This window comes from Prionailurus bengalensis, chromosome A2 (assembly GCF_016509475.1).
Source record: "Prionailurus bengalensis isolate Pbe53 chromosome A2, Fcat_Pben_1.1_paternal_pri, whole genome shotgun sequence".
NCBI classification, from domain to species: Eukaryota; Metazoa; Chordata; class Mammalia; order Carnivora; family Felidae; genus Prionailurus; species Prionailurus bengalensis.
The window spans coordinates 71403133-71431079 of record NC_057348.1 but is presented as its reverse complement, the minus strand read 5'-3'; the positions used below and the strand labels follow the sequence as shown (position 1 = coordinate 71431079).

The window sequence follows — 27947 nt, the reverse complement described above, 5'->3', positions numbered from 1 at the left end:
AGTTTGCAACGCTGCTAGCTAAGAAACTTGACTCGGCGCAGGGTCAGGGACGCTGACCCCACCGACAAGGTCGCAGAGCTGTAAAGCCCAGTCCCCGCGGCCCCCCACTTACGTGCACCAGCTGCTCCTGGGTGTCGAACTCCCGCGTGCAACCTTCCCAGTGGCAGTTTGTTTCATAGATGACTTCAGGCTCCTGTTTGCTTTCGTCTTTGTCCCCTTCCTCCTTCACTAGGGTTGTCCCTTCCGGCTGTTCCTGGGGGGGCAGGGAGGAGAGAGGGAAAGGATTCAGACACAATGGAAAGAAGGCAAGAGAAAGGGAAAAAAAAAAAAAGACCAAAAAAAAAAACCCCAAAACCCAACGACGTGATTTCGGTTGGTCTGACTCCTGACGCAATTTTTCAGTGAAAATAAAATACAGCCCGGGTCTATTAGCTGGATTTTGTGACTTGAAGAAGTCAAACATATGGAGTCATCTGTGTGCATGTTTTCTGATTTGTGGAATGTATCTTCAGAGATTGTTAATTTGGGATTAAAAACAATAGTCCAGGGGCACCTGGGTGGCTCAGTTGGTTAAGTGTCCAACTTTGGCTCAGGTCATGATCTCACGGCTCATGTTTGAGCCCCGGCGTCGGGCTCTGTGCGGACAGCTCAGAGCCTGGAGCCTGCTTTGGATTCTGTGTGTGTGTGTGTGTGTGTCTCTCTCTCTGTCCCTTCCCTGCTCATGCTCTCTTTCTCAAAAATAAACATTTAAAAAAAAAAAAAACAGCAGTCTAAGCTATGATGATGATAAGAAGTGGAGGCCAAACCTTGCCCCTGAATACAAGAGGAAAAAGAAATTAAAATGTAATCCCCTAAGAGAAGCAATTAAACTAGTTCATGTTGTCTTTACTCAAAAGACTGGTTTCTTTTGGTCAGATTCTTTCCAGTGTATGAATTTGTTTATTCTCCTACTTTGGAATCAGGGACGTGGTTTGCTAGTAATTCTGATTCTGCTTTCCCTGCCATTGGAGGCTGTGACCGGCACTTTGTGGGTTTTAGAGGGATCGTGTCTTCCTGGTTCAACTTCTGATCTCCAAAGATGTGGCTCGCTGCCCAAGAACCACAGCATCTAAAGGTTGGCGGCATGGTCTTTTCTCCTCTTCAAGGCAACTTTGCGGCAATGAAAATACAAACAATTTCCAGAATGCTGGGAGAGTATTAGGTGCATAGACTTGGGATCTAATCTGGGACAGGGTGACAAAAACCGTAAACAGGCACTTCGGTGTAACCGCCAAGGTTGTTGGCCAGCAGAATTCCAGAGGAAAGGTGGATCTCAGAACCTACTACACCCATTTATTCCATCCTCAAAATGCTCATGCAAAAGGAAATTTGGGTGGAGGTGGTCTGAGCTTGGGGCTGAAGCAGCCTTGGATGTAGAATCCAGATTCTGTGGACGTCCAGACTCCTGTCCAGCCCCTATTTCCAGGAATTAAAATTCACTGACCTCCTTCCTGTGTTGGGCACAGGGACCCTAGGAGATGGTATTATTATGCCTCTAGGCACAATAAACATATTGTACAACTGAAGCTCAGAGGATCTAAATGCCTAAAAGCAGAGACCAGATTAGAATTTCTAAACTTGTCCTTTCAGGACTTTGGAGAAAGGACCAGAATCTTATCGGCCTTCAGGTAGGTTAGCTGTGCCTTGATCCATGCCCTCCTGTTCTCCAAGCTCTCCTGGCAAGTGGAGAAGGCAAAATAACAACAAAGAAGAACACGATGGGTGTAGGGAATATCACTAGCTCTACCCAGCTCAGGCTTAGGGCCAGGAGTTCACTATTTCAGGCCTCAGACCAGGGCTAAGGACCAAAGCTATCGGCGGTCAGTAACAAATTAATCCAACCACTGACACCACACACTTCAGGTTATAGCCCACACAGCTTCTTGCATTTTCTTTGTGTTTGCTTCTGAGCGAGAAAAACAAACGGAGTCACTCCACAACTGGCCTTTTGTCAAATGTATGGGTACGGCCAAGGTCAAGGCCAAGGCCACAGTGAATGAGGAAATGCTGTGAGAGACACCAGCCCAAGGGAGCAACGAGCTGGCTGGGGGAGCTGCGGTGCCTCACCTGCTGACCCCGTGGCCCTGGGCTGGGCAGGTCTTCGTCGGGTTTGATCTTGGACCGTTTGTTGTGCATCAGGTCACCAGTGCTACTCACCGCGGACTCACTCGTGGGCTTGTTCTGCCGGTCGCATTTGCAGGGACAGAGACAAAAATTAGGTTTTCATCAATGAGCGGGACCATCGCTAAAACATGCAACTCTAGACAAGCAGACTTATTTGGCATTAGAACAATAACACTGATAATGCTCCCATCCCACGATCGCAGAGCTCAGAAAGTGTGTTTGAAGCGAGAAAATACATCCACGAGGCAGCTCCTTGTTTACACTCAGGACTAAAAACTCCCTGTGGCTTTTAAAAGCTAAGAGAATAGAGCAGGGGGGCCTGGGCTTTAATGAGCTCCCACAGCGTGTTTAGAAGAACAAAGTGGTGAGTTGGGTAGGGAACCAAAAGAAACCATCTGCAAAGTTCTCTAATTCAAGGATGCAGATTCTTCACGGGGCAGTATTAGTGAGGCGATAAGAGGACACAGAACAGAGGGCACAGCATGGTTCTATGCTGCCCGTGAAGTATCCCATGATTCTAGGCGCCAGGGGACAGTAACCGAATGAGAGCAAACCCTGCATGCAATGTAGTCTACTGGGCAGGGTTAGAGACAAAACCAGGTCAGAGGGAAGCCTCATCAGGCAGCCCGCTTTTCCACCAAAGATGAGATGACTCTGGTAGAAGAAGCTACTGTTTGGTGAGGAACACATACGGGGCGCATTCATCAAACCTGAAGCCTGCGGCCCTGGGTTAGGAAGACAGGTTACAGTAAGGAAGCCATGACCATGCTCGGAGCTCACAAGGTGACGTGGCTCTCCTCTAGGATTACAAGACGGATCAGCTCATCGAGCTGTCTCTCTTACCTGTGAGGACTCGGAAGGGCCAGAGCTGACCTGGACGGGGTTCAGAACCGTAGGGATCCCAGGAATAGGCCTCTGCGTTGGAAAAGTTGGGGCAGGGTGGATGAGTGGAGGGCTGTGTCCAAAGGCCGAGCCTAAGCTCTGTTGTCGGCTTAAGATTTGCTGATGCATGTGGAGAGACACGGGTGCAGAAGGGTAGGTGAAGCTCAAGGCAGGGCTGCGCGGGGGAAATAAAGAGAAGACCATCATTTACGCAGAACGCTGAGGTTACCGCAAGCACACTATGCGTGCATCTTTATGCCTACTGTTACATCCCAAATTACATGAGGTCTGTCTGTTTAAATTAGAAGCTAAAAACAGTTATTGATGAACACCTTGGAAGCTTCCAAGAGAAACACGGGTACTGAGGCAGGACACGCGCGTGCGTGCACCCATACAGGCGCGTGCGTGCACACACACACACACACACACACACCTGAAAGAAGCTTCAGCAAAACGGAAACAAAAGGCGTCTGCTCAATAACGGCTATTTATTGCAATAACAAACTTCATATAAAAATGAGAATGGGTGACGACATGCTTTATAGTACTTTTATTGGCTCTCAGTGCTGTATGTTCCTGCGCATGGGGCAATTCCTTTAATCTCGGCTCACGCTGCGTGCTTTCATATGTCTCCAGATCTTATTACAAGAGGAAGGAAAATCAATTGGTTAAATGTGTTTTGAACACCATGCTTGTCATATCACTCATTTGTTTGTAAAGATGGAAAGCTTGGTTCATCCAGAATGCCACCTAAAGAATTTCCATCAGTGCCGTCTGGTTACAGAAGCTGATGGATTAACCTCTCCTGGCTGAAATCGGTGATCAATGGGCTTCGGTGGAGGAATATTCCAATGGGAGAGCACAGCCCCCTCTCCCAGCTAAATGGCATTAAATGTCTATGAAAGCCCATTATACATGCTAATGCCTGTCACCGCTTCATTATGCCACAGCGTCGCCCAAGCCACTACAGTAAATTCCGAGGAAGCCACACTATTACCTAAAGATTTCTCGACCAGTAGACAGTGCCAAACCATTCTTTGTGCCAGCACAGTTTAGGAATCAAGTCCTCTTAAAAGAATGAAGTGTTCTTGAGGAATTTTCCAATGGTTTAAAAAAAAATGCATGAAAAACTCTAATTGCATTCATGAACATTTCTTTCTTAAAAATAATCAGTGAAAAAAAACATATATATGTATTTCCCCCATCCTGCTGCATAATACCCAGAAAGAATCAGGGTTTCTTGTAATGTCAAAGGTAGAATTCATGCAAATTTCCAATCTGGTGGGTTAATTACTATTGCTGTTAAGCGCATTAACTGAGAATATAATAATTACAATAACAAAATGCAAACCATTTCAACAACTTTAAGTAATAATTCCGAAGATATACTCTGTTCATTAATGTGACTCCACATTTTGCCTATTTGACTACAATCCATGAAAGGCGGCTTCAATGGGATTACATTACTATTATTCCTACAGAGAAGCTTGCATTACAATAGCTTGCCCATTTAAGACTGAATATCATTAAGAATACCCTATGAGAATTTCGCCAGGCTTGGAGGAACTCTCCTTTCATTCTGTATTGTAGTTCTTTAATAAAGGAAAGCAGAAACATGGTGAAAACAGTCATTGTTCACAGTAAGTTAGGGAGAAATCAGTAATAATATTCCGTTTCTGCGGTGCTACAGTTTCTGCGTGTGTTTCCGAAAGCAACCATGAATGATTACGGCAAGACTCAGCTAAGGTAGCCGTGTGGATGATTGATAGGGCATTAATCAAAAGATGCATATCTGCCTCAGAATTTGTCCACAAGCTTTCTTCTAATAGCTGATTTCATGTTCACTGAGCTCTATGCCCGTTTGTCCAATTTATTTTTCAGTGTACAAGCCATTCATCAAAAAACACAATGATTTAACACCCCCCCCCCCTTCTCCTTTTGGTGAATGGGTATTACGGAGTATAACTACCTTATTCTGCTCATTAAAAAAGCAAAAACCAAAAGAGCTCACTACACACGTATTTACAGTGAGACACAGACTTTGCAGGAGCCTCCAGACATCTTGCCAGAGTTTCCTGAGGCCACACGATCAGGCAGGCGTGGGAGGGAGCATGGACGGTCAGTTACACTTCTAATTCTCAGAGGCACGACATCTGGGGGCTCAAAAAAGTCAGGACCTGATTAGGAATCGAGGCCATTAGAGAAACCATTTCATAGGGCAGGAAACACCTTCAGTTGTATATATGAGCAACGTACAGATGTTCATAGCCACGCAGGATGGGTCTATTTTTCCTTTTAAGAAGACGTGGGAGAGCAGGGAGCAAGGCCTCCTGCTGCCAGGCGGGCCCTGTCCTCAAGGTACAATCAGTTTGACCTCAGTGGACAGAAGGAAGGGCGGGGACAGCTTTTGACACATTTGGGGAACCAACGTCCCATCCCCTTGTGGGCCTGCTTTTTTGCAGGTGACAGGAATAAACCTCCAAAATCCATGTCAACTCTTAGGGATACCACGAGAACAGGCACAACGGATGAGCGTGTTCAACCTCACTGCTTATTCCTAAGGAGCCAGCCACGGGAGCGCTCTCTCCTCCACACGCAAAGGGCAGGCGGTGGCGGGCACCCGCGGTGGCCTTGTCCCAGCCTGCAGAGCCGGGGCCGCCGCTGGCTCCTCGAGGCGCTGCGGGGAGCTGGCTGCTCCTCCAGATCGCAGAGCCTCTGCAGAACTCGATGACAGACGTGGTTCTTGGCTCTGTCACAGCATCAGCCAGGATCTGGAGCCAAGGTTCTGCTCGCTCTCCGGAGAGTGTGGAGGGGGAGACAGAGTTGGTGAGGAAGGAGCAGAAGAGGGGTGATGTTTGGGCACTGCATAGGGATGTTGGCAACAACGGAAAGGATGCACGACGGGGAGAACCGCTGAGGAATTCCCACGGGAGGGGGGCCAGGGATCAGCAGGAGAGTGCCCGCACACCGGCACTGCGGTGTCCTTCCTGAGCTCAGTATGGCTGGGTCTCAGCTTTCACCGTCACCTGCTCAGACAGCAAGGCCTTCTGAGACTCACGGTCTGTCTCAATGAGCCCCTCGGCATGACTGGTCCAATCACTCTCTCCTGTTGGACATCTCTGTTCCCCAGTCACACCGGCGTACTCTGAAGTCACACCCTCCCTCCCTCTAGACTGAAGGGTCCCGAAGAGCTGACCCTTTGGTGCCTGGAACACTGCCCAGCACACAGCGGGCACTCAACAGTGAGTCAGCGAGTCACCAAATCTCTTCCTCAGTTCCCAATTGCCGCCGCAGCGAATTACCGCCAACTTAGTGGCTTAGTTACTATCACTTAAGTCACACACACTATCTTGGTGGCTCACGAAACCAGCGTGTGTTCTTCTGGAGTCCACAGGCACTTTAGAAGCTGCCCACATCCTCTGCTCATGGCCCCATATCACTCCGACCCTCTTCTCCAACTCGAACTCTGACACACCCCTGCCTTCCTCTTGGAAGGATGCTTTTCATTACATCAGGGCCACCTGAATAATCCAAACTCATCTCCTCGTCCCAACATCCTTAACCACAGCTACAAAATTCCTTCTACCGTATAAGGTAACGTGCTCATGCGTTCCTGGGATTAAGACGTGGAATCTTTGGGGGCCGATCACAGTCAGAGCAGTCCATTCAAAGGAAAGCGTGTTTTCCTCTGAAAGCTACAATTTGACAACGTGTCTGTAAAACACAGTAGAAACTAAATTAGTGTCTAGGTTCCGATTGTTCTATAGGACGTCAGTGGCTGAGGATAGTCTTTGCTGAACACGGAGGTCAGAATTAAAAAGAACAAAAAATAAATCGTACCTTTAGAAACCCTAAAAGAAAAATAACTTGCTAAATAGTTCATGTATTCATGTCATAATTTCCTAGAGATATAAAGTATTGCTATTGTTGGGAATTTTTATAAATCTCTTCTGTGTCCTCTAAAGGAAGACACAGTCTATTTAAAACTTGGTCTACCTGAACTTTATTACTTCAAAGTCTTTTACATTTCTGTGCACCCTATTCTTTCCTGTGGATCACTTGAAGAAAGATTAATTTTACAATCGGACTTCTGGATCCTCATCACTCAATATTTAGCTATATTAAATATAATTAAAGAAAACTATTTTTAGAGCTTTCACTTCTTTTCCCAATGACTACATGAAAGGTGGGGTAACTTAAAACACACAAACATTCATAACAATGTGACCTCTAATTATCTATATTTAGTCAATGAGACTAGGAGAGAAGCATCAGATGGCCCCCATCTTCCCAAGCAACGTGCTAACAAGGTCACAGGCCTGCCGAGACAACGATCCCAAAATAAGTCTTGTGGAGGAGAAGAAAAAGAAGTGCTAAAGTCACAGAAGTCTGAGGAATATGGGTTCCACAAGCCCGGGATCCTGTGGTGCTGTGACTACGGGATGTGTATTCCAAGCGTCCCAGCCCAGATACAGCAGAGGATCTTCTAGAAACTAGTGATCCTGGCAAAACACTTTGAGCAACACTCTCCTAGGACAACAGTTATAAAGTCAGAATAAATTAATTTCAATACTAATTTGACCTTCCCTTTTCTCAAGAGCAGAAAAAGAGTAAAAGAGGGATTTTAGGTCGTTGACTATAATATAGGTGGTATTCTCTTCCATCAAATATAATTTCTATCCATTAGGACAGATACACAGTTATTAAATTTTTTTGTTTTATACAATACCTTAAAGGGGTATTCCTCTATGTTTGGTGACTCGGGGATAGAACTCTGAGCACATGTAAATAAAATTACACACGCACGGTCACTTGGGCGCATGGGTGGCTCAGTTGGTTAAGCGTCCGACCCTTGATTTCAGTTCAGGTCATGATTTCAGTTTGTGAGATCATGAGATCTAGCCCTGAGTTGGGCTCTGCACTGACAGCACGGAGCCTGCTTGGGATTCTCTCTCCCCTTCTCTCTCTCTGCCTGTCCCCCATGTGCATGAGCACTCTCTTGCTCTCTCTCTCTCTCTCTCTCTCTCTCTCTCAAAACAAATAAATAAACATTTTAAAAAAACAATACAAAAAACAAAAACTACTCACGGTCAGTTCCCCCATCATGTTCAGCTCTGAGCTAAGCTAACAATGATCAACAAACTGTCAACTGAGTGGGAAAAAGCTCTTCTATTTTCCAAAGGTTTATTTTTTTTTTTAATTTTTTTTTTCAACGTTTTTTATTTATTTTTGGGACAGAGAGAGACAGAGCATGAACGGGGGAGGGGCAGAGAGAGAGGGAGACACAGCATCGGAAACAGGCTCCGTGCTCCGAGCCATCAGCCCAGAGCCTGACGCGGGGCTCGAACTCACAGACCGCGAGATCATGACCTGGCTGAAGTCGGACGCTTAACCGACTGCGCCACCCAGGCGCCCCTATTTTCCAAAGGTTTAAAATGAAAACTCCCAAAGTCTGAATTTTTGAGAGAGTTTTGATGTATTTATTCTCTACCAAAAATAGAGGTAAAGTTTTGTCAATCTTCTTTTGCGAAACGTGGTTAAATTTTGCAAACTGGGCCTCATTGCTTAATTTGCAGTAAATACATAGTCTCACCTCACTCCTCCGGAAGTCTCCTGTCTGGGAATCTCAGCAAGTATCCCCAGTCTGGCTAAAATTTGGAGTGTTAAGTAGGAAGAAAAGATGTTAAATGAAATGTCCTAAAACGCACACACTAGGTCATTCTTCAACTCGGTTACATTTTAACTAAGTACTTCTATAGATCTCATTTATAGTCCCAAAGCATAAAATCATTTTTAAAATTGGAAAAGTTACATATTATTACAATCAATACAGAGAACTTTGAAATTCATAATCAGTTTTCACTTTCACAACATTGTTTTTTTCACACCAAGGAAGTAATGTGAGTCAACATTTGTACAGAAACCTTGTGATCAATCTGTGAATCAAATTTATATTTAACTCCTAGAATGATAACGTAAGTGGGGACGCTAGAGTTGGTATTGCAGACAATCATTCCTTAAACATATATTCAACCTTACTATACGTAAATGTATTTCACAGTCATTACTATTCAAGTCAGATGGATGAAACCCAATTTAAATGGCTGTAAGATAAGCCCGTGTGTTTTAGAAACAGTGCAGGAATTCTACACACGGTAGGGGTAAGAGGGTGGGTGGGGTGTCTGGCAGTGAAGTCTTGGAACAACACAGCTGCCTAATTTGGCCTACTGCAGTCCTATATGTTGGGAGGGTAAACAGAGCGGATTACAATATTGAAAGAGCTCTGTCTGTCACTAAATAAAAACCAGGAAAATAAACCGAGGAATCATAAGAACAACGGCAAGGGGCCAGGGGCACCTGAGTGGCTCAGTTCAGCGTCCAACTACTGGTTTTGGCTCAGGTCATGATCTCACAGTTTGTGGGCTTGAGCCCCGTGTTGGGGTTCTGTGCTGGCAGTGCACAGCCTGCTTGGGATTCTCTCCCTCCCTCCCTCTCTGCCCCTCCGCCGCTCATGCGGGCATACAAGTGCTCTCTCTCTCTCTCTCTCTCTCTCAAATAAATAAATAAATTTTAAGAAAGATAGCTAGAGGCTGGATCACCCAGCCACTGCACACTTAAAGGTAAAAGTTTCCGTTTTATTATTTAATGACTTCCATCCAGACGTAAGATGGCGATTTTCCTGAGAGCTGCCAAGGGACGTCCACTTGCCCTGAGTTGGCTATGGTCCCTGTGTGTTAACGTACAACCTAGACGGGGAAAGGAGGAGGAGACCGTGGGGCACTGAGCAGCGCTCCACACATCTCACTTAAATTTGCTTCAGCAGGGAGGCCAATCAGATCCCAGGGTCATTTCTGGAACCCTCACCATCTCCAGCCAGCGTGAAGAGTAAAGCACATGTGGTGCCTCTGGATTCTTGGGAAATGTCTTGTTTTCAGTATAAAATCAGTGCTAACTTTTATAAATGTGTTTTTCAATTGTTCTGGTGGTTGCATTTTGCTCAGACGTGAATTTCTGAAACGCCCTTAACAGAAATGCGCGTGATACTTTTATGATGTATTACTTTAGGCCATGGCACTGGGATCAAGAAACTTCATGCTGTTGAGGCGCCTGGGTGGCTCAGTCGGTTAAGGGTCAGACTCTTAGGTTTCGGCTCAGGTCATGATCTCATGGCTTATGAGTTCAAGCCCTGCATCAGGCTCCGTGCTGGCAGTGCAGAGAGCCTGCTTGGGATTCTTTCTCCCTGCCCCTCCCCAACTCACTCTCAGAATAAAGAAATAAACTTAAAACAAACAAACAAAAAGAAACTTCATACTGTATTTTCTGTGTAAAGAATCCAATGGGGACATTTGCCTTTCCGGAGCCGATTTCTCCAAGCTCTTTGGCTCATGAAACTGGTATCAGAGGTCAAGTTAGGCAACAGTCAATGCCTGGTAACAAAAGGACCCCACAGTTGGACACACTGGCTTCAAGAAGAGAGAAGAAAGAAAAGTGGGGGTGGGGGGTGGGGGAGGAGGCATTCTAATCAAAACGGACTTTGTGGCCACTCTGTGGCTATTGCGCTAATGGGGTTGTCCACGTTCTGGTTACAGCTGTGGAATTTCCTGCACCACAGCTGCCATTCAAAGCAAGAACAATTCTTTGCAGTTTTGCTGAGAACAGGCTGACACCTATTAGAACTTGTGTATGTACAGGCCCCAGGACACACATGCCTGCACGTGCTTTTATTTGAAAACAGAAAAATAAAGCTTCCACTTCCATCCGTAAAAGCTCCCAGGACAAGTTTACTGGAAAACCCAGCATCCTCAGAAGTAAGGAGCACACGAGTAAGACCCGCACACTCACAAAGCAAGTAAATATCACCCCCACATTTGCACTGACGCATATGTGCTCTGTGAATACTGCCTTGGGCAAAAATCCATTCGGCTTTATACGACAGAAGTGTTTTAAAAAGCCCCAAAAAGCCACTTTCCATTAAACAAACAACAGACAGGACCTCCAGGAACATGAATACCAGTGACACATTCTCCATGTAACTGCTCGGCCATGCAGACGTGGGTAGAAAAAAACATCAGTTTTTCAAAAACATCCTCAGGTATTAATACTGGTCCCCCGTTATGAAGAGCACTTCCTCCCAGGCCTTTTAACCATGCCTCCCACTGGAGATTTCTAAGTGAAGGAAGGCCTCGCGGACAGAAAGAAGTTCAGGGTTGGGATACACTAGGCTCTGCCCCGTAAGTAGCTGAGCGCCTCTGATCTAGCCCACTAGCCTCTCTGAGCCTCAGCTCCCTGGACCCTGACACAATGCAGCCTCCTTGGGAGCTTTGAAGGCTTCCTGCTGTTCCTGGATCAGTGGCCCGGGCTGTGCACAACCTGGCCCCTGCCTGCCTCCAACCTCAGGCTTTGGGACACCCTCCCTGTTCACTGCCATCTGGCGCCCTGGGCTGCTGACGGTCCTCAATAGCCAAGCTCTTCCCGTCCCAGGGTCTCATCTGCCCCACTCATTCTTTCGTACCTGATCGGAGGCTTGTCCCCTTCATGAGTTCTGTGAGGGCAGGGGTCATGCCTCTCACCCATTTTGGTAGCCCCCATGCCCAGCACAGTGACCAGCACAGAGCTGAATATGGAGCTAAATCTCTGCGGAGTGAATGACTAACTGATTAACTGAAGGGCTATATAAAGCCAATGGCCACCTATGGCAGTAAATAAGAACGATCTTTCTCCGTTAGTATTCATCGCTTTCGCTGCCACTGGGGGCAGGAGTTTGTCGCCACTTTCAGAAGATGCAATCAGTGTTTCAGGACCCTGGGGTCATTGGCACGGTGTTCACCTATCCCTCAATGTCACCCCTCCCAACTTGTGACCAGTACACATAAGCTCGGAGCTGAGCCGCTGCGGAGGCCGAGCTTGTTCCTGTCCGGCCTCGGGAAGCAACAGCGGACCGGCCAGACGCGCACTTCCTCCGGCAGCTGCCGCTGGACAGGGACACACAGGCTGTCCCATCCCCAGCTGGAGCCCGTGGTGCTGGCAGCGGACAGCCTGTTCCCACTGGTGGCGCTGCGGTGATGGGCACCTGACTCCCGCTTCCGGGGAGACGTCGGTCCTGGCCACGCCAGACCCCAAACCACGAAGGACACACACCCATCTTTGTGTTGGCCATTAAAGTCAAAGCTGGAACACTGGAACAGGTGGATTGGAAATGCATGGGTTCCTCATCATTCTGTTTATGTTCACCAGAAGACAACGGGGAGAGGAGGGTCACTGGAAAGCCCTCTCTTCCGACAGCAGTTCAATCTCGAGGGGAAGGCAGCAGCAGAAGCAGGGGTATTGCTATGGTACTGCCCTTAAGTGGGTATTTATAACATCCGCCTTAACCACATAGAGCGGAGGTTGCTGGTTGTCTTTGATAAATGGGAATCATCTAGGCCTAGACGGGAGTCTTCAGGGAGACAGACAAAGTAAAACTTCTTGAGACAGTCGAATATTTCACAACCTTTCTAAGTGCGTGGGGTTTTTCTGAATGGTCATTTTAGTCATGATATATATAAGAAAAAGGCTTATGGTGGACATTGGGACAAGACGTTTGAAAAGTGAGACATTAAAATCAAGTATCGTGTTTAAACATGCCAAGGGGCTTTTGTGAATAAATACTTGCTGCTTTTCTTTTTCCAAATGTTTATTTATTTTGAGAGAGAGACAGAGAGAGAGAATGAGCAAGCATGAGTCGGGGAGGGGCAGAGACAGAGGGAAACAGAGAATCCCAAGCAGGCTCGCCCCTGTCAGTGCAGAGCTCAATGCGGGGCTCCATCCCATGAACTGTGAGATGGTGACCTGAGCCAAAGTCAAGAGTCGGACGCTTAACCAACTGAGCCACTCAGGCACCCCAATACATGCTTTCCATGGTATTTTTATAGCACTCTGAAATATTAAGTAAGAACCATACACAAAGAGAGACATTTGCTTTTTTTGTCCCTTTATTTTGTATCCATCCCTCTATCTCTCTATAGCTATCAACCTATGGACATACACTATTCATAAAGACTGTAATATTCTGAAAGTCAGAATTATTCATCTACCACGTAGGAAGTTCCTTTAATAAAGGTGGTGATGAGAATTCTAATTACTCACTAAAGAGCTCCTTCACTTATTCACTCAAGAAATATCCACTGAGTGGTGTCAAGGTGACAAGGCACAGACGTTGTGGGGGGCAGTGTGCAGCCGTGAAAACACAGCCCTCTGGCACGTGCATTCTAGCAGAGGGGATGCAGACAGCAAAGTTCTGGATGAGCCAGCAAACATGGTGTTTCAAATAGTGGCAAGCCTGTTAGCAGCCTCTTGGAGAATAGCACCTGGACTGGACCGCTAGGTGAAGAAGATCGCTACGATGTTTGTTAGAAAACTGAACGTCCTCTTTACAGCTTAACCAACAACATTATCCTGTGCACTCCTGATGTCAGAAGCAGGTTAGGTAACGAAAAGAGTGAAAAAGCCAAATGCGTTTGGGGTCAGTTAAAAAACAGGGAATTGGATGGGGCACCTGGGTAGCTCAGTGGGTTAGGCGTCCGACTTCAGCTTAGGTCAATCTCAAGGTTCATGAGTTCAAGCCCCGCATCGGGCTCTGTGCTGACAGCTCAGAGCCTGGAGCCTGCTTTGGATTCTGTGTCTCCCTCTCTCTCTGCCCCTCTCCTGCTCACACTCTGTCTCTGTCTCTGTCTGTCTCTCAAAAATAAGTAAACATTAAAAAAAAAAAAAAAGCAGGGAATTGGAGAATTGGCATGTGACCTTCTCCGACTTTCTCTTGCAAAGGCCCACCACGTTGATGCGTAAAACAAGGGGAAGAGTATGCTTTCCAAAATCACCGTGACATGAAAACAATGAGAGTGCCTCACACCAAGCACGGCAGAGATTACACGCATCCTAAGTCCACACTTGCTCCTGTGTCTTGCCCTCTGGACAAAGTTAGCTACCCTTTCTAGCTTTCTGTGCTCATGCTTCTTCTCTTTCCCTGCCATCCACTGGTCCTACTATGTACTGATTATTTCCCAAGTGAGTTTTTAGTGCACACGTTCAAACTGAGAACAGGGCAAGCAAAGCACTAACATCACTCCCACGACAGGACGGGCAAACAATGCTGATGATAATGATTCTAATTACTGTATTATATGGCACGCCGATCACGTCCTGGGTTACCTGCATTGCCTTCCATGCATTAAAAGCTACATCTGACCCTAACACACACTGGCTGTCTACTGAAGAATGAGAGGTCAGGCTGCCAGCGAGAAGACAGAATGGAAAGGATCCAAAGGTGAGGAAGAACATGAGCGCATGGTGGCTGGGCCAAATGTGAACTTCCTCTTCCAGCTCTAATGAGAATGACAGGGTCTGTGTGGCAGCTCTTTGGAGGCAGGGGAAAATGATCAAGCCAAGTCAGAATTTGGTACTAGATTACCTGGGCAAAGGTGAGCAGATCAAGAAAACAGAGAAGATGGGGGCAGGGGTGAGAATAAAGAAAGACAACGTTGTGACCGTCAATGGACCGTATTCAAATCTGAGGCTCTTAGATGCTGGAAAAAGTCAAACTAGCTGGGCAGAGAGCCAGGAGGAGGAAAAATTAAAAAGAAGCAAGAAAAATAAATGTGTATAAGTGATTCTGGGTGAGTATCATTTGGGAATATCCTCGCATGCCATATTTCTCATACTTTGATGATATGACCTCTAGTCAAGCCACATAACGGTTACATAATTTCAGCAAATTTTTTTTTTTTTTAATTTTTTTTTCAACGTTTATTTATTTTGGGGACAGAGAGAGACAGAGCATGAACGGGGGAGGGGCAGAGAGAGAGGGAGACACAGAATCGGAAACAGGCTCCAGGCTCTGAGCCATCAGCCCAGAGCCCGACGCGGGGCTCGAACTCACAGACCGCGAGATCGTGACCTGGCTGAAGTCGGACGCTTAACCGACTGCGCCACCCAGGCGCCCCAAATTTCAGCAAATTGACATACAGCCACTGGCAGTCGAAGACGCTGTGAGTATTTGCCAGGAGTGCAGAAACAGCCAGGCTATGGTTCTGAAATGGGCACCCTTCCTCAGAGCCCGACTGGGAGGGTCATGGGGTCGCACGGCCAGACCGTGATAGCTCATCTCCTGCACGGACCATCCAGGATCAGTCGTCCTGAGACTTTGCCAGTGGCTAAAGGTCTTCATCCTGGCACTTCAGATGCATGCCAGCGTCCGTAAAATGTGTCCTTTCCTACATAGCGGTGTCTTGTCTATAGCTTACACATGTGAACACTGAACTTCAAAGAGCTGACAGGCAAGAAAAGTTGCAGAGCTGGGGGCAAACCTGAACTCTGACTACAGACGCGCCCAACTCTAAACCTACATCTGTGACTGTTGTGGTTAATCCTGAAGACACCCAGGACCTCTCTGTAAGCACTGACTGCTATCATACAAGCAGAGTTACTTGCTTTCTCCTCCATGTTTCCACACTTCAATGAGCATATTAAAAGAACAAAGAAAAGCAGAAGAAAATGACATCATGTCAACATGGGGATTTACAATATTTAAACACTAACTTGTGTGCCAAGGAGCATTACTGATATTGAACAAGCAAAGAATTAAAGCTGTAATTGAGAACATTGTTGAAAAAAGAGTGGTATTCATCATTTGCTAATATGATATGTTACTAACTGCTAACCCTTTTTTTTCCAGACTGTCGGGGCTTCCCTAGTATGTATATCTATCACGAAACACCCGTCAATTAAGAACTAAAGCTACTGTCCATTTGTAGAAACACATCTATAAACAAATCCTCACTTACTCAAAGCAAGTGGAAACAGCCTTTTTGATATGTACTTTTCAAAGCAAGGAATCATTCGTGGTTTGCAAAACTCCCGTTCAAAAAGATTGCTAGTCATTGAATTCTTCAACTATGGGGAAAAAACTGAGGGGAAAGGATCACGAAAGCTGATAATCACGGTGGCATAATGAATTAACCAGAACATGATCTAATTCTAGGCCTGAAATAACTCTTTGGTAATGCACAGAGTTCAAACCAAGTGTAAAGATACCTACAATTCATCGCCCGGCTTACTTTTATTCCCTACTTATTGACATCGGCCCAAGTTTGATCATTAGCAGTGAGAAGTATTTTATAGCAAGCATGTTTACAGAAGCCTGTGTTTGTCCCTTCATGTACAAGTACAGACACAATGTAGCACCAAAGGAAGTGTCGAAATGTTCCTGGTGTACTCCAAAGGAGGATGACAAGAAGAGATCTTTCAAATTAAGCTAAAAATACTTAACAGGAAAACGGGGAAGTCCTTGTTTGCCCCATCGCCGCGGACAGGTAGGTCTTCCAATGTCATCACATTTATTTTCCATTAGATTAAAAACCCTGCTGACACCTTTCCTTTGTAGACCTTTTCTGCGTAGTGAACAGCCATGAATTACAACCACGCCTGGCCTTTTGATTTCCGCTCCTGTTCCTCCATGTGTTACACACAACCAGGTATGAAGCTGGTTTTCTCTCTAGAGAACTCGAATTAGTAAGAGGGGCTTGGATGAAAGACTGGCCATAAGCACTGCCTCTAGACAGTGGATTCCATCATAAGTGAGTAAGTCCGTATCTCCGTACAGGCTACTAACTAACGTCTGCGAAACAATATTACTGGCCCAGTAACTGGCTCTAAAATCCACTGTAGTGATACCTGACCGGCATCCCGGGTCAGGCCCAGTGCCACGTGATTGTGTTCGTCCTCAGAGGCAGTGGGTCTTGCAAATGCAGGGCCTGCCAAGCGCTGACCCTTTATCAAAGAAACACATACTGGATTCGGGGGAAATACATACCTGATTGCACTTGCAGACAAGTGACCATAGGAACCACTTGCTGAAGAGCTGCTGCGGGAATTATTGAGAATCGTGACCAAGGAGTTGGGAGATGTCCTTATCATAGTCTGAAGGTCAAAGCTGTGATCGGACAGCGGTGATATGGACAGTGTACGTTTTCGGCTCGGCCTGGCTGACAGCCTGGGGCTGGGGAACCTGGTGCCTGTTATATAAACAAAACAGAGCCCGATTACCTGCGGTTGTACTTAGTACCTATTTATCGCTACTCGCCTGGGTGGAAGAAGCCGGCAACTTGCGGTGACAAGGACCTCTCCACCCACTTGTGATCTACTGGCTACAATTGAGGAAATTAGGGAGAAATATTTATCTTCCAGGGCTTACCTCAGGGGAGCTCTGTTTATTAATGTGCAGGCAAAATGATAAATTGCTAAACAAAAGGGAAAGACTTTTATGTGTTATCCCTCTCATTTCTAGTGATTTATGAATCTGACGGCTGCTTAGATATTCCCATCATTAATTCACCACAAGCGACGAAGACAGTGGTTCCCACAGTCACACAACACACCCCCCCTCCCCATCCCAACACACACCATTTTAAGGCAATGAGCCGAAGGAGAAAATGAATTAAAGCATCCTCAGATTAAAAATTCAGCTTAGTTAGGCTCTCATTTCCCCATGATTTCTATAGTTATCTGATCCATGTATACTTAGAGCTTTACTAAAACTACTGATAAATACATTATCCTAAATTAATGGCTCTCAATTGGGGGCAACTATGCCCCCAGGGGACATGTGACAACATCTGGAGACGTTTTGGTTATCACAATTCATGGGGTGCTACTCGTATCTAGTGAGTAGAGGCCAAGAATGCTGCTGATCAGCCTGAGATACACAGGGCAGCCCCCCACGATGAGAAATCATCTCTCCCCACTAGTGCCTACACCAAGGAACCCTGACTCAGTCCCCTACACTAAAGGCATGAGTCCCAATAAACATTACAAATCTCAGGATGCAGTTTGTTTGCAGATTTTCCAAATCTAGAAAAAACAGATTTTTTAGGGGGGAGGGGAAACCATGCAAACATTATAATGAGAGCTGATGAATCTAGTTTAATTCTCTGGACCTTGCTTCTCCAGTCAGAACTAATAGGGAATAAAGCACTTATTAATAGGAATCTCAGTTTTTATTAAGATTCCCCCGATGAAGCTCTAATCTGAAGGTCAGTAACTCCTACTTAAATGAGTGCCAACTTAATACAATGCTTTTTATCTAAAGAGTTAAAAACTGAATGCCTTCAATTTGGTAGATACTAGAGGTCTGAATTTCAGGAACTAGTATCAATGTGTCCCAGAGGCCCACACTCCTGCTTTTTCTAAGGTCACATTTACATTACAGAGTCATCAAACTAAAGTTTAATGAAAGAATGAGAACATCATCCCACTCCATAAGAGGCACATCAAACATGATTAGCTCTGAGTAACAATGGAGGGTTTCTATTTCAGAGTATGGGTATACCTGCATATGTAGGCACGGCAATTTAGTAACAGCCGAAACCCTGAGGTAGAAGGTAAGCCTTCTTTATAGAAAAAAGTCAAGGCACTTGGGTCTCTGGAAAAGTCAATGGGAATATTTTCTTCATCATGGACATTGACACAAGGTAACAATCCAACATGCTTCAAGATATTTAATGAAATGAAATAGAAGAATATGAAAGATTCTATAGATAATACTATAGAGTAAAGAGATATACTTTATAGTTAGAAAAAATAAATGGCAAACCAGAGCTTAGGAAGTTAAGTTAACATCATCCATGTAGAAACCTGGAGAACCAGTGTGAAAGACAAGTATGGTACCTATTCAAATTTTTCTTTCAGAGATTCAAATTTGGGTTCTTCATTTAGATTAATTTCATTACCAGCCTGATTTAGGCCACACTAGTAGAAATATAGCCTTCCCAACTATGTACACAGCTTTTAGTGTTTAAATTAGCATCTTACTTTTACTATGGCATCTGCCTTACACATAAATGTTTCACATTTACTCACCAGCAGAGGCTAATTTCATCATAGTTTTCAATGAAGAAACACCGAGGACACACCAGACTTACTGTCCACCTCCATATAATCCTCAGCAATAACCCTTCTCAATGGGTCTCAGTTGCCACTGGCAGAGTTAAGAGTGACAGGACATTCTAGACAGAGATGATCCCTGGAACACCTCTAGTTTTTTAAATCACTAGATGAGGTGGCTATCTGATGCTATAAAGCAACAAAGGCCTCATACCCCCTTATATCATCCAAAGAGAGAGCCCAGAGGACTTCCTTCATCCCTGCCATGGAAACCTTCACATTGTCCATGGCCTGGCTAGTCCAGCCCGTCTGTTTTTCCCTCCAAGATGGGCTCTTATATATGTCAGTTTCCACCAATACCAATAATACAGTTTTCAGGAGCCCTCAACTCTAGAATGTCCTTTATAGGGATTACTTGCTCTCCTATCTTTTAAGGTCATTAATCCCAAAAAATTAGGAATTAGAGCCATAAAACAGACTGGCTTCTTCAAACATGCAGTGTAGGGTACTCTACCCTGTAAGTGGCTGAAACCCAGATATGCCCATTGCTGGCACATTAAAAAGTCAAGTGCTCATTAAAACCAGTTTCTTGTGGTTTCTGCCACCTGAAAAGTCCTGAAGATCTGGTTAACAGTGGATCACAGTGACTGGCTAGATCCCGGCCAGGCTCTGCCTCTGCAGGTACACATCCCACTTAGGCATTTAATTTACAATCGTTTTGCTTCTCCACTGGAAAAGTCTCCTATGACTGAAATGCTGGGTACTTTTCTTATGTGGTGTTTAGCTAAATGTCATTTCCATTTTCTTAGCAGGAAGATAATATTTTAAGCACTTTCTAACCCTTGAATATACTCTACCTAACCCCCTAATAATCAAGCAAACAGAGAAAGTCAGCATTTTGGAACAGTGATTTGGAATCCTCTGTCAAGGGGAACAGCTAAAACACAAGGTGAACATTTTAAAAACAGCTGAAAGAGGGGCACCTGGGTGGCTCAGTTAAGTGTCCAACTCTTGATTTTTGGCTCAGGTCATGATCTCAGAATTCAAGAGTTCAAGCCCCCGCATTGGGCTCCACGAAGAACCTGCTTGGGATTCTCTCTCCCTCTCTCTGCCCCACCCTATCTCTCTCTCTCAAAATAAATAAATAAACTTAAAAAAAAAAGTTGAAAGAGAAAGAGATGTGGCCCAGTTCTTCACTGATTATATGGATTCCTTCCGAAATATAAGCCCGGGCATTCTTAGCATTCCAACACAGATATCTCTGATCTGGCTTTCTGTTAATTGTTTTGTTTCTCTGCTCTAATAAGAAATTCTGACAAAGAAAAAGGAGGTTTCTTTTTATGTGATGAATGATAGGACATCTAAATTCCTACTTAATGACAATCAATTTACCATATACTCAGGCAAATTAAAATTCCTTTAATTAGTTTTTACAAAGTAAAAGGGTAGCTTCATCCTTTATTTAGATAAAAACCGCCATTGCCTGACTAAACACATTCTCATCAAATATAGAAGGTAATATGGGCTGACCTTCCAAGGATTCTCCCCTATTTTAATTCTTTATTTGCAGATTTTTAAATAACTAATTTGCATAATAACGCTGAACTTGTTTTTTTCAACAATCCCTAATTGAAATGTGATTATGATGAATCTGAAATATAAGCTCTTGACTCTACAAAGCCAAACAACGAAACCCCTGCAGAAGATGTAACACGTTTCTTCTACGTTGTGTGTGGTAACGAACTCCCCAATGGAAACCATCGCAAGTTAGGATCCTATGTGACACACTGCGTTATTTCATGGCCGTCAGGAGACTAAGGCCGTAGATCTTACTCTGTGTAAGCCAATCACCCTCTCTTTACTCCAAACCCGAAGGCTGAATTACTCACCACTGCTAGTGAGCGGACCAATGTATACCTTTGTCACATAAGAGTCCAGAGAGACTGTAGATGAGAAAGCACTGCTACTGGGAAAAACAAACAAAACCCAGAGCAAATGCCCAACTCAAAGCCATACAGTTGTCATATTCATAAGGGTCGTGGCCTTCGCTGACACCTCCGATGATGCTTCACGTCCTCTTTCTGGCACCTGGCAAATGGAACTTAAGGAATCTGAATAAATAAGAACTCTTGGGATGTTCTGAACCATGGTATTTATAGGCTCATTTGTCTACATGTCTAGATAAGTGACCCAAAGGAATCATCAGAAGCCTTGAGGGATCCAAAAATAAGGGATATAAAAAGCATTGGGGCACCTGAGTGGCTCAGTGGTTAGGTGTCCGACTTCAGCTCAGGTCATGATCTCGTGGTTCGTGAGCTCAAGCCCCACGTCGGGCTCTGTGCTGACAGTACAGAGCCTAGAGCCTGCTTTTGATTCTTTCTCTCCCTCTCTCTCCGCCCCCTTCCCACTCATGCTCTGTCTCTTTCTCTCTCTCAAAAATAAACATTAAAAAAAATAAAAAAAAAAAAAGCATCAAATGACGCCCTTATCTTCTACTGTTATGTCCTAAAAATAGCTCTGGTTTGGAAATGCTTTTTATTTTTCCTAGATAAAAGGTCTTCGTGAAATATAATTTTTCATGTAAAGAAAACATGAGGCAAAATAAATCCATGGAAAAATTTAAAAACCAAGTACAGATTTAAAAACAAAATCAACTCCCAAAGCATAAAATCCAGAAAACCAAGGAGTGAACTGGGTGAAGCCCATCCATGGAATCAAACACGTTCCCTGATTTTGTTATCACGACCATCAGGGCAGGAGAGCTTTTTGAACAGCTGCCAAATTACAATCGCCGGCATGTTCCAGCTCATCGGTATCCCTGAGCTCTGCAAGGAGTCTCGGGATGGCCAGATCTGTGGAAGCTTCTTAGCAGACCAAGGAAAGGAGTGCACCAAATGTTCTTTCCCCTTCTCTGGTTTCAGAAGTTAGACAATCACCTCGTCTTTGCATCTTCCTCTGTAATTCACGCGTTAGCATCTGCCACCACCAAGACTACAGAAAACAGCCCCATCACTTACTGTCCATGGCGTGAAGATATTCCATGTGGATGGCCCCAGCGCCGGCAGTGGCCGCGGAGGGAATGATGTCTGCATAGGGGCTGCGCTGGCCAGCTAGCAGAGCCATCTGGTGATAGTATTCTGCTGGGCTGACCCCGGCGTGGGGGGCTAGGAGAGGAGACAAGGAAAGCGTGGTGACTAGCTGGAAGAAGGTCAACAAGAAACGCTTCTGGAGGCAACGTCCGTCTGCTGAGCCATCCACGTCAGTACTCCCTTTTATGGCTTATTCTAATAAAACGGCTGGAGCTCAAACTGTGTTTTCACTGAAGTCTGCTCTAGAGAGCTTCTATTTGAAAAATAAGACAGAAACAGGGAGGAAGGCAAACCATAAGAGACTCAAATACAGAGAACAAACTGAGGGTTGCTGGTGGGGCGTTGGGTGGGGGGATGGGCTAAATGGGTGATGGGCATTAGGGGGGGCGCTTGTTGGGAGGAGCACTGGGTGTTCTATGTAAGTGATGAATCACTAAATTCTACTCCTGAAACCATTATTACACTATATGTTAACGAACTTGGATTTAAATAAAATTTTTTAAAAAGGATAGAAAAAAATGAAAATAAAACTGAAAAATAGAAAAAATAAAATACATCCTAAAAATCTGTAAGGCTAGTTTAAAGAAATAACCAAGAATTCCAAATGATTAGAATGTATATCTATTCTCCTCCCCATGTTCCCCCCCGTCCCCAAGTTAAATTGTTTCTTATATGAAATCACCGTAGGTTCACATTTCTTACAGTGGTAGACAACTCAGACCATTGTGATATCTTTCCGGACACACTCAAAATACTTCCCGAAGCTTCAGGCAGGGGTGACCGAGTCAGCTCTCGCTACCTGGAGGGCCCAGGGCTTATAAGTGGAAAAGACAGCACAGCTTTAATAACACATGATGGGCTGATAAGCTGCAATTTTGTGTTCCATAATTTTAGAGCTCTTTTTTTCTTCCTTTTTTTCATTACAAAATCAAAAAGGAAATATACCTATCAATCTGGGGCAATTTACTGGCAAGAGTCAGCTCAGTAAGAGTGGGATAATCATGTGTTTCCACTGCCAATTTATGTGCAAAAGCGGCAAGACACTGTAGCAGTTCCGAGGGTGGTCTCCAGATTTTCCAAGAGCGGGGTGCAAATTCCGACTCCTCCTCTTACCGCTGCTGCAAGGGGCTGTTGGCAACAATGATTGCAACAGCCCTTGGGAAGTGTTTACTTAGCACGTAGCATTCCATCAGGAAAAGTTTGTTTTACAATTACTAGGTAGAAGCATGGGGATTCTAGCAATAGGTCTGTGTATGTTTTCCATCTGCGTGCACATACTTTTTTCGTGATAACAATATATGTAGATATATACAAACATCTCAGACTACACGTGCGAAACATCTGTGACTTGACTTTATGTGATGGAGTATTAGTTAGCCTCTTGAGAGGCAGGAAGAGGAAGGAAGAACGACCAATCAAAGAAAGCTTTATTCAGGAGCACCTGGGTGGTTCAGTCGGTTGAGAGACCGACTTCGGCTCAGGTCTCAGGTTTGTGTGTGGGTTCAGGCCCCGCGTAGGGCTCTGTGCTGACGGCTCGGAGCCTGGAGTCTGCTTCAGATTCTGTGGTCTCCCTCTCTCTCTGCCCCTCCCCTGCTCATGCTCTGTCTCTCTGTCTCTCTCTCTCTCAAAAGTAAACATTAAAAAAAAGCTAAAGAATGTTTTATTCATACTCATCATCAAATATTATGGAAAACAGATGAGAAGGCGCTTTAACTAGAGGTGCCACTTTCCACTGGCCCAATGAAATTTCTGCAAGGCAGGCATAATTCCAAGTCTGTTGTGAGCTGGTTGCCCTCACCCATCTCTCCCTCTCTTCTCCTGCACTGTCATTCCCATGAACTCCCAGGTACTCATGGAGATGGCTCTCCATTTTTTCCCCACTGTGAAACCAAATCCAAAACAGGAGAACTTAACTTGGGTCTGATTCTCTGAAATTAATTTTTTTTTAAATGTGAATCTTGTCCAAATGGCACAACTTATTCCTTAGGTACCTTACAACTCTACCCACTGCACTGAATCCAAAGGAAAGAAACGAGCCGACAGCCATTGCTGGACCACAGCTGCTCCTGGACTGTGACTGGAGAGATACTCACTGAGAAACCTCCTGCGATCCGTGCCCTGCCCTCCCCACCCCCCCCACTTCCTACCATGCACAGCCGCCCCGGGAGGGGTCTGCAGGGAGGATGTGGGCGGTGCAGGTTCACACCACTACTCGGTGAGATGGCCTGCGTGGCGTTCCTGTGAGCTCCTACACAAGCACCAGCAGCTGCGGGCTGCCGTAGAAAACTCACAACCCATTATTTCTAATTAATATGGCTCACACCGTTCTGGACCTTAATTCAGATTCCAGCAATGGTGGACAAGTGAGTTTGCATATGTATGCACGTGATGGGAAAAGCTCTTCCTGAATCAAAGGAACGTTTCATAATTTGACAGTTACGGAATACACAGCTCCAATTAAAGAGTCTTGTGAGAAGTAATTAATTGGGAAGCTAATAGAACCAACAGGAATTTGACCCTTGAGAGTTTAAAATGAGCATCAAGTATAATAAAATTAAAGTCAAAGTCTGGTTCTTTTCCCGTACATCCCTCTTCCAGTTCTCACTGGGCATGGCCAAGGATGGAGGGCACGTGCAACAGATCTAGACCATCATGTTCTCTAAGCCTTGCTGCTCAGAGCACAGTCCACAGACCAACAGTGCTGATGTGCCACCTGGGAGCTTTACAGTGTGCAGAACCTCGGCAGCCCCCCAGACCCACCCCCCGCACAGAATCACATTTTATCATCCTCCCCGGGTGGTCCGCGTGCACAGTGCAATTGGAGGTGTTCTGCATGTGCAGAACAGAAAAGTCTCCATCGGAAGGTAAGCACAGTGGCCGGTTACATGTGCGTGCTGTGTGCACGTGGAGTGGCAGAACAGAACAGTGGATGGGAGCAAGGTCTTTGGAGTCCCTGAGTGCCGGCTGTGAGTTCCACGTGCCACTTAGTAGCCACCGGGCCATGTTGCCTGTTACATGGCCCCTCTGCCCATTGCTCTCCTCGCCTGAAAATGGAGAACGGTACCCCCAACCCTCACGGAGGCGTCCCAAGGCTGAAGCGAAAGCGTGCTCTTAAAGCACTTAGCACAGCACCTGGCACACGGGAAACATTCAGTAAACATCAGAGCTGCTCTATACCACGCTCCGGGTGAGGCACGATGGGTGGAACAGGGGGAAAGGGCTGGTCGGGGACTGACTTACCGTCTGTGGGGCTGAGCCCCCGGGCGGCCGAGATCATGGAGAGGGACGGGCTATGAAGAGACCGGATGTAGTCCATGTAGGGATTGATGTAGGGGTGCGGAGGGCTGAAGGGGGGCTCAGAAGCTGCAGCGGGGTTCCGGTGAGGGGAGATCCTGATGAAGGGCAGGTCTGAATACGTGGGGCTACTAGATAAGGCAGAAGGCCTGGACAGAAAGAAAACCAGACACAAGAGGTGCGGGTGAGACAAATATCTCCATAGGCACAGGCTGTCTGTGAAGGAAAAGAAGAAAGATTTTTAAATGTCTTGGGGGAAAATTTATCAGCCATATACGTTTCCAGTACCATTACCTTAAAACCGTGGTGACAAATGCAGGCAGAATGCTACCACGCGATTGTTTGGGCCAAGAAAATTAACCTGAGACATTTCGTGGCACTCTGAGTACAGAAAAATAAAGGTTGGCCTCTGGCTTCCCTTAGGACAAAAAATTCTACACACCAGGCACCTGAGTTGAGCACAGTTCTGTGATTCTATGTTCCATTTGACCAGAACATTAGTTTTACCACTGCGGACTTACCTCTCACCATCATGGCGTTGCACTAAAAAAGAAAGACCGAGAAAAGGAATTGCAAATTCATCTGGTCACGCACACAGCAGAGTTGTCCACAAATAAAGAATGCTAATTGCAAACGTCTGCAAGAAATGGGACAGGAAACACTCTATATCCGTGTTTGAACACTTACTGCAGGGGTCATGCAGCTGTGAGAAAAACCAGTTTTACAGATCTGGGCTTCACTGTTTGGGAGACCACTCCTCCTGTCTGTGTGAGCCAGCACTGAGAGAGCCTTTCCTCTGACACTCATGTTTCGAGTGGCGCCCTGGTCAGCCGTGTCCAGCAATGAAGTAATGAAGGAGTACCTGGGGCTACGAAGTTGGAAAAGAACGGGGTTTTGATCAAGCGCATGCCTTGGTTATAATGAGCTGATGAAAATAGATTCTAAAACACACCTTGCTGCCACCATGGCCTGAGTCGATCCTGGGGAGTCCTTCCCCGGGGGATAGAAGTTTCTAGAATGGCCAGTTTGGGCACCCCCCCCCCCCCCCCCACTGCCTGGTTTCGTCTCCAATAGGAAATGTTTTGTGTGGGTAATCCAGTGAACTGGCTACGACAGGCTGAATGCCTGTGCTCTCCGCTTCCTCATTCACAGAGGGGATGGCCATAACAGCAAGAGGCCGCGATACAGACAGATCTACTGGAAAGGGCAAATTCCTCTTGCGCCACTGTGGCTTTAGGCGTAAGATGAAAGGGAGGGGAGAAACATTTTTTCATCACGCCTCCCAAAGCAAAGGCGCCCTGCTGGCCGGGTGCTGGGCCCCATCACCCTGTCAGAACATAATCTTGGGAGAAGCCAGCTCCACCAAGTGCACAACGAGGCACGAAATAAATGAAACCGAAGATCAGATAATGCATTTTGTCTCAGCGGAAAATAAAAGAGGGCGAAATATGGTTGGTGGGGGGGATATTCTCATTTGCTCTTTCTTACTCTTTTTCACTTTGAACTTAAAAAAAAAAAAGGAGGCTTTTTATTTGTTACTCAGATGCTACTTTTGGTGAAAATAAAAATCCAGAGTTTTCTAAATTTACACGTGGGCAGAGGGAGAATTCACCACCTGACAACAGCAATTTCTTTTCAAAACAACTTGAGGCTTTCTGCACCCACTCAGAAACTAGTAAAATTACTTACACTTACATAGAAATCAGCACAACCTAGGAGGCTCTCCTATTTTAGCTTTTTATGACAAAACAAGTTGGCTCTGTGTCCTTGGTTAAATCCGAAGTTCCCCCCAGACATGTTGCTACTTTAGAGCATGGGGAGCCTCCAGTTCACTAATTCCCTTTCTACTGGAAAGGAAAATCAATCTTTCCACTTTGATTCAAAAGTAATTCCTACAAAATACAAATCTATCTGTAGATTTATGATGGGAGACCAACACAGCAGAGAGGTGGAAACGCAGACATTTCAAGAAATCCACTAGGTAACAGCCTGTGATCCCCAACATACTCGGTCTCAACAGTCTGGACTAAAACTTGGTGGGGGCGGTGGCATTTCTTTTTCCTTGTAGACAAAAATGGCAACCTGTAATTTTCCTGGAATTCCAGAATTGACCAGGGTCGTGAGAATATTCCTAGAGGCCTAGATTTCATTTTGAAGAATCATACACAGGAAATAAATAAATAAATAAATAAATAAATAAATAAATAAATAATCAGCATCCAGAACAACGTGAAAATTCCAGAGGCGGGGCCGGGACGGTCACCAATCCCAAGGAAGCAAGGAAGCCAGGAGACAGGCGAGGCCCACCTCCTCGTGCAAGTCCATGGAAATCTGACATCTGCACCCGCCCGCACCTGCATTTGACCCATACCCACAAGAAGACTGAAGAGACCTGCAAGGAGCAGCCAGGAACAAGGACTGGTCACGGCCTCCCCACAAGATGCCAGGGCCCCGCCCTCCCTCTGCACACCAGGAAGGAGCAATAGCAGAGAAGAGGGCCGGTTCCTCACGGAGGCGAAGTCGGGAACCTTCACCCACTGTGGTAAATGCCATGTTCATGCATGTCCCTTCCAGAGACATGATGCTGAGGAGATATGAGGTCTG

General features: G+C 45.6%; 1 protein-coding gene across 7 annotated transcripts in view; it reads right to left on the bottom strand.

The window, feature by feature from the left end:
- Positions 1-27947, bottom strand: part of GLI3 (GLI family zinc finger 3) — a 279721-nt gene that overhangs the window by 70301 nt on the left and 181473 nt on the right. For all 7 annotated transcript variants that reach the window (XM_043588512.1, XM_043588510.1, XM_043588513.1 and 4 more), the window contains 6 exons: positions 25290-25492; positions 21978-22124; positions 16892-17093; positions 3007-3220; positions 2107-2220; positions 113-253 (listed from right to left, as the gene is read on the bottom strand). In XM_043588512.1, coding sequence (XP_043444447.1) covers positions 113-253; positions 2107-2220; positions 3007-3220; positions 16892-17093; positions 21978-22124; positions 25290-25492 — 1021 coding nt within the window. The remainder of the gene's footprint in view (positions 1-112; positions 254-2106; positions 2221-3006; positions 3221-16891; positions 17094-21977; positions 22125-25289; positions 25493-27947) is intronic.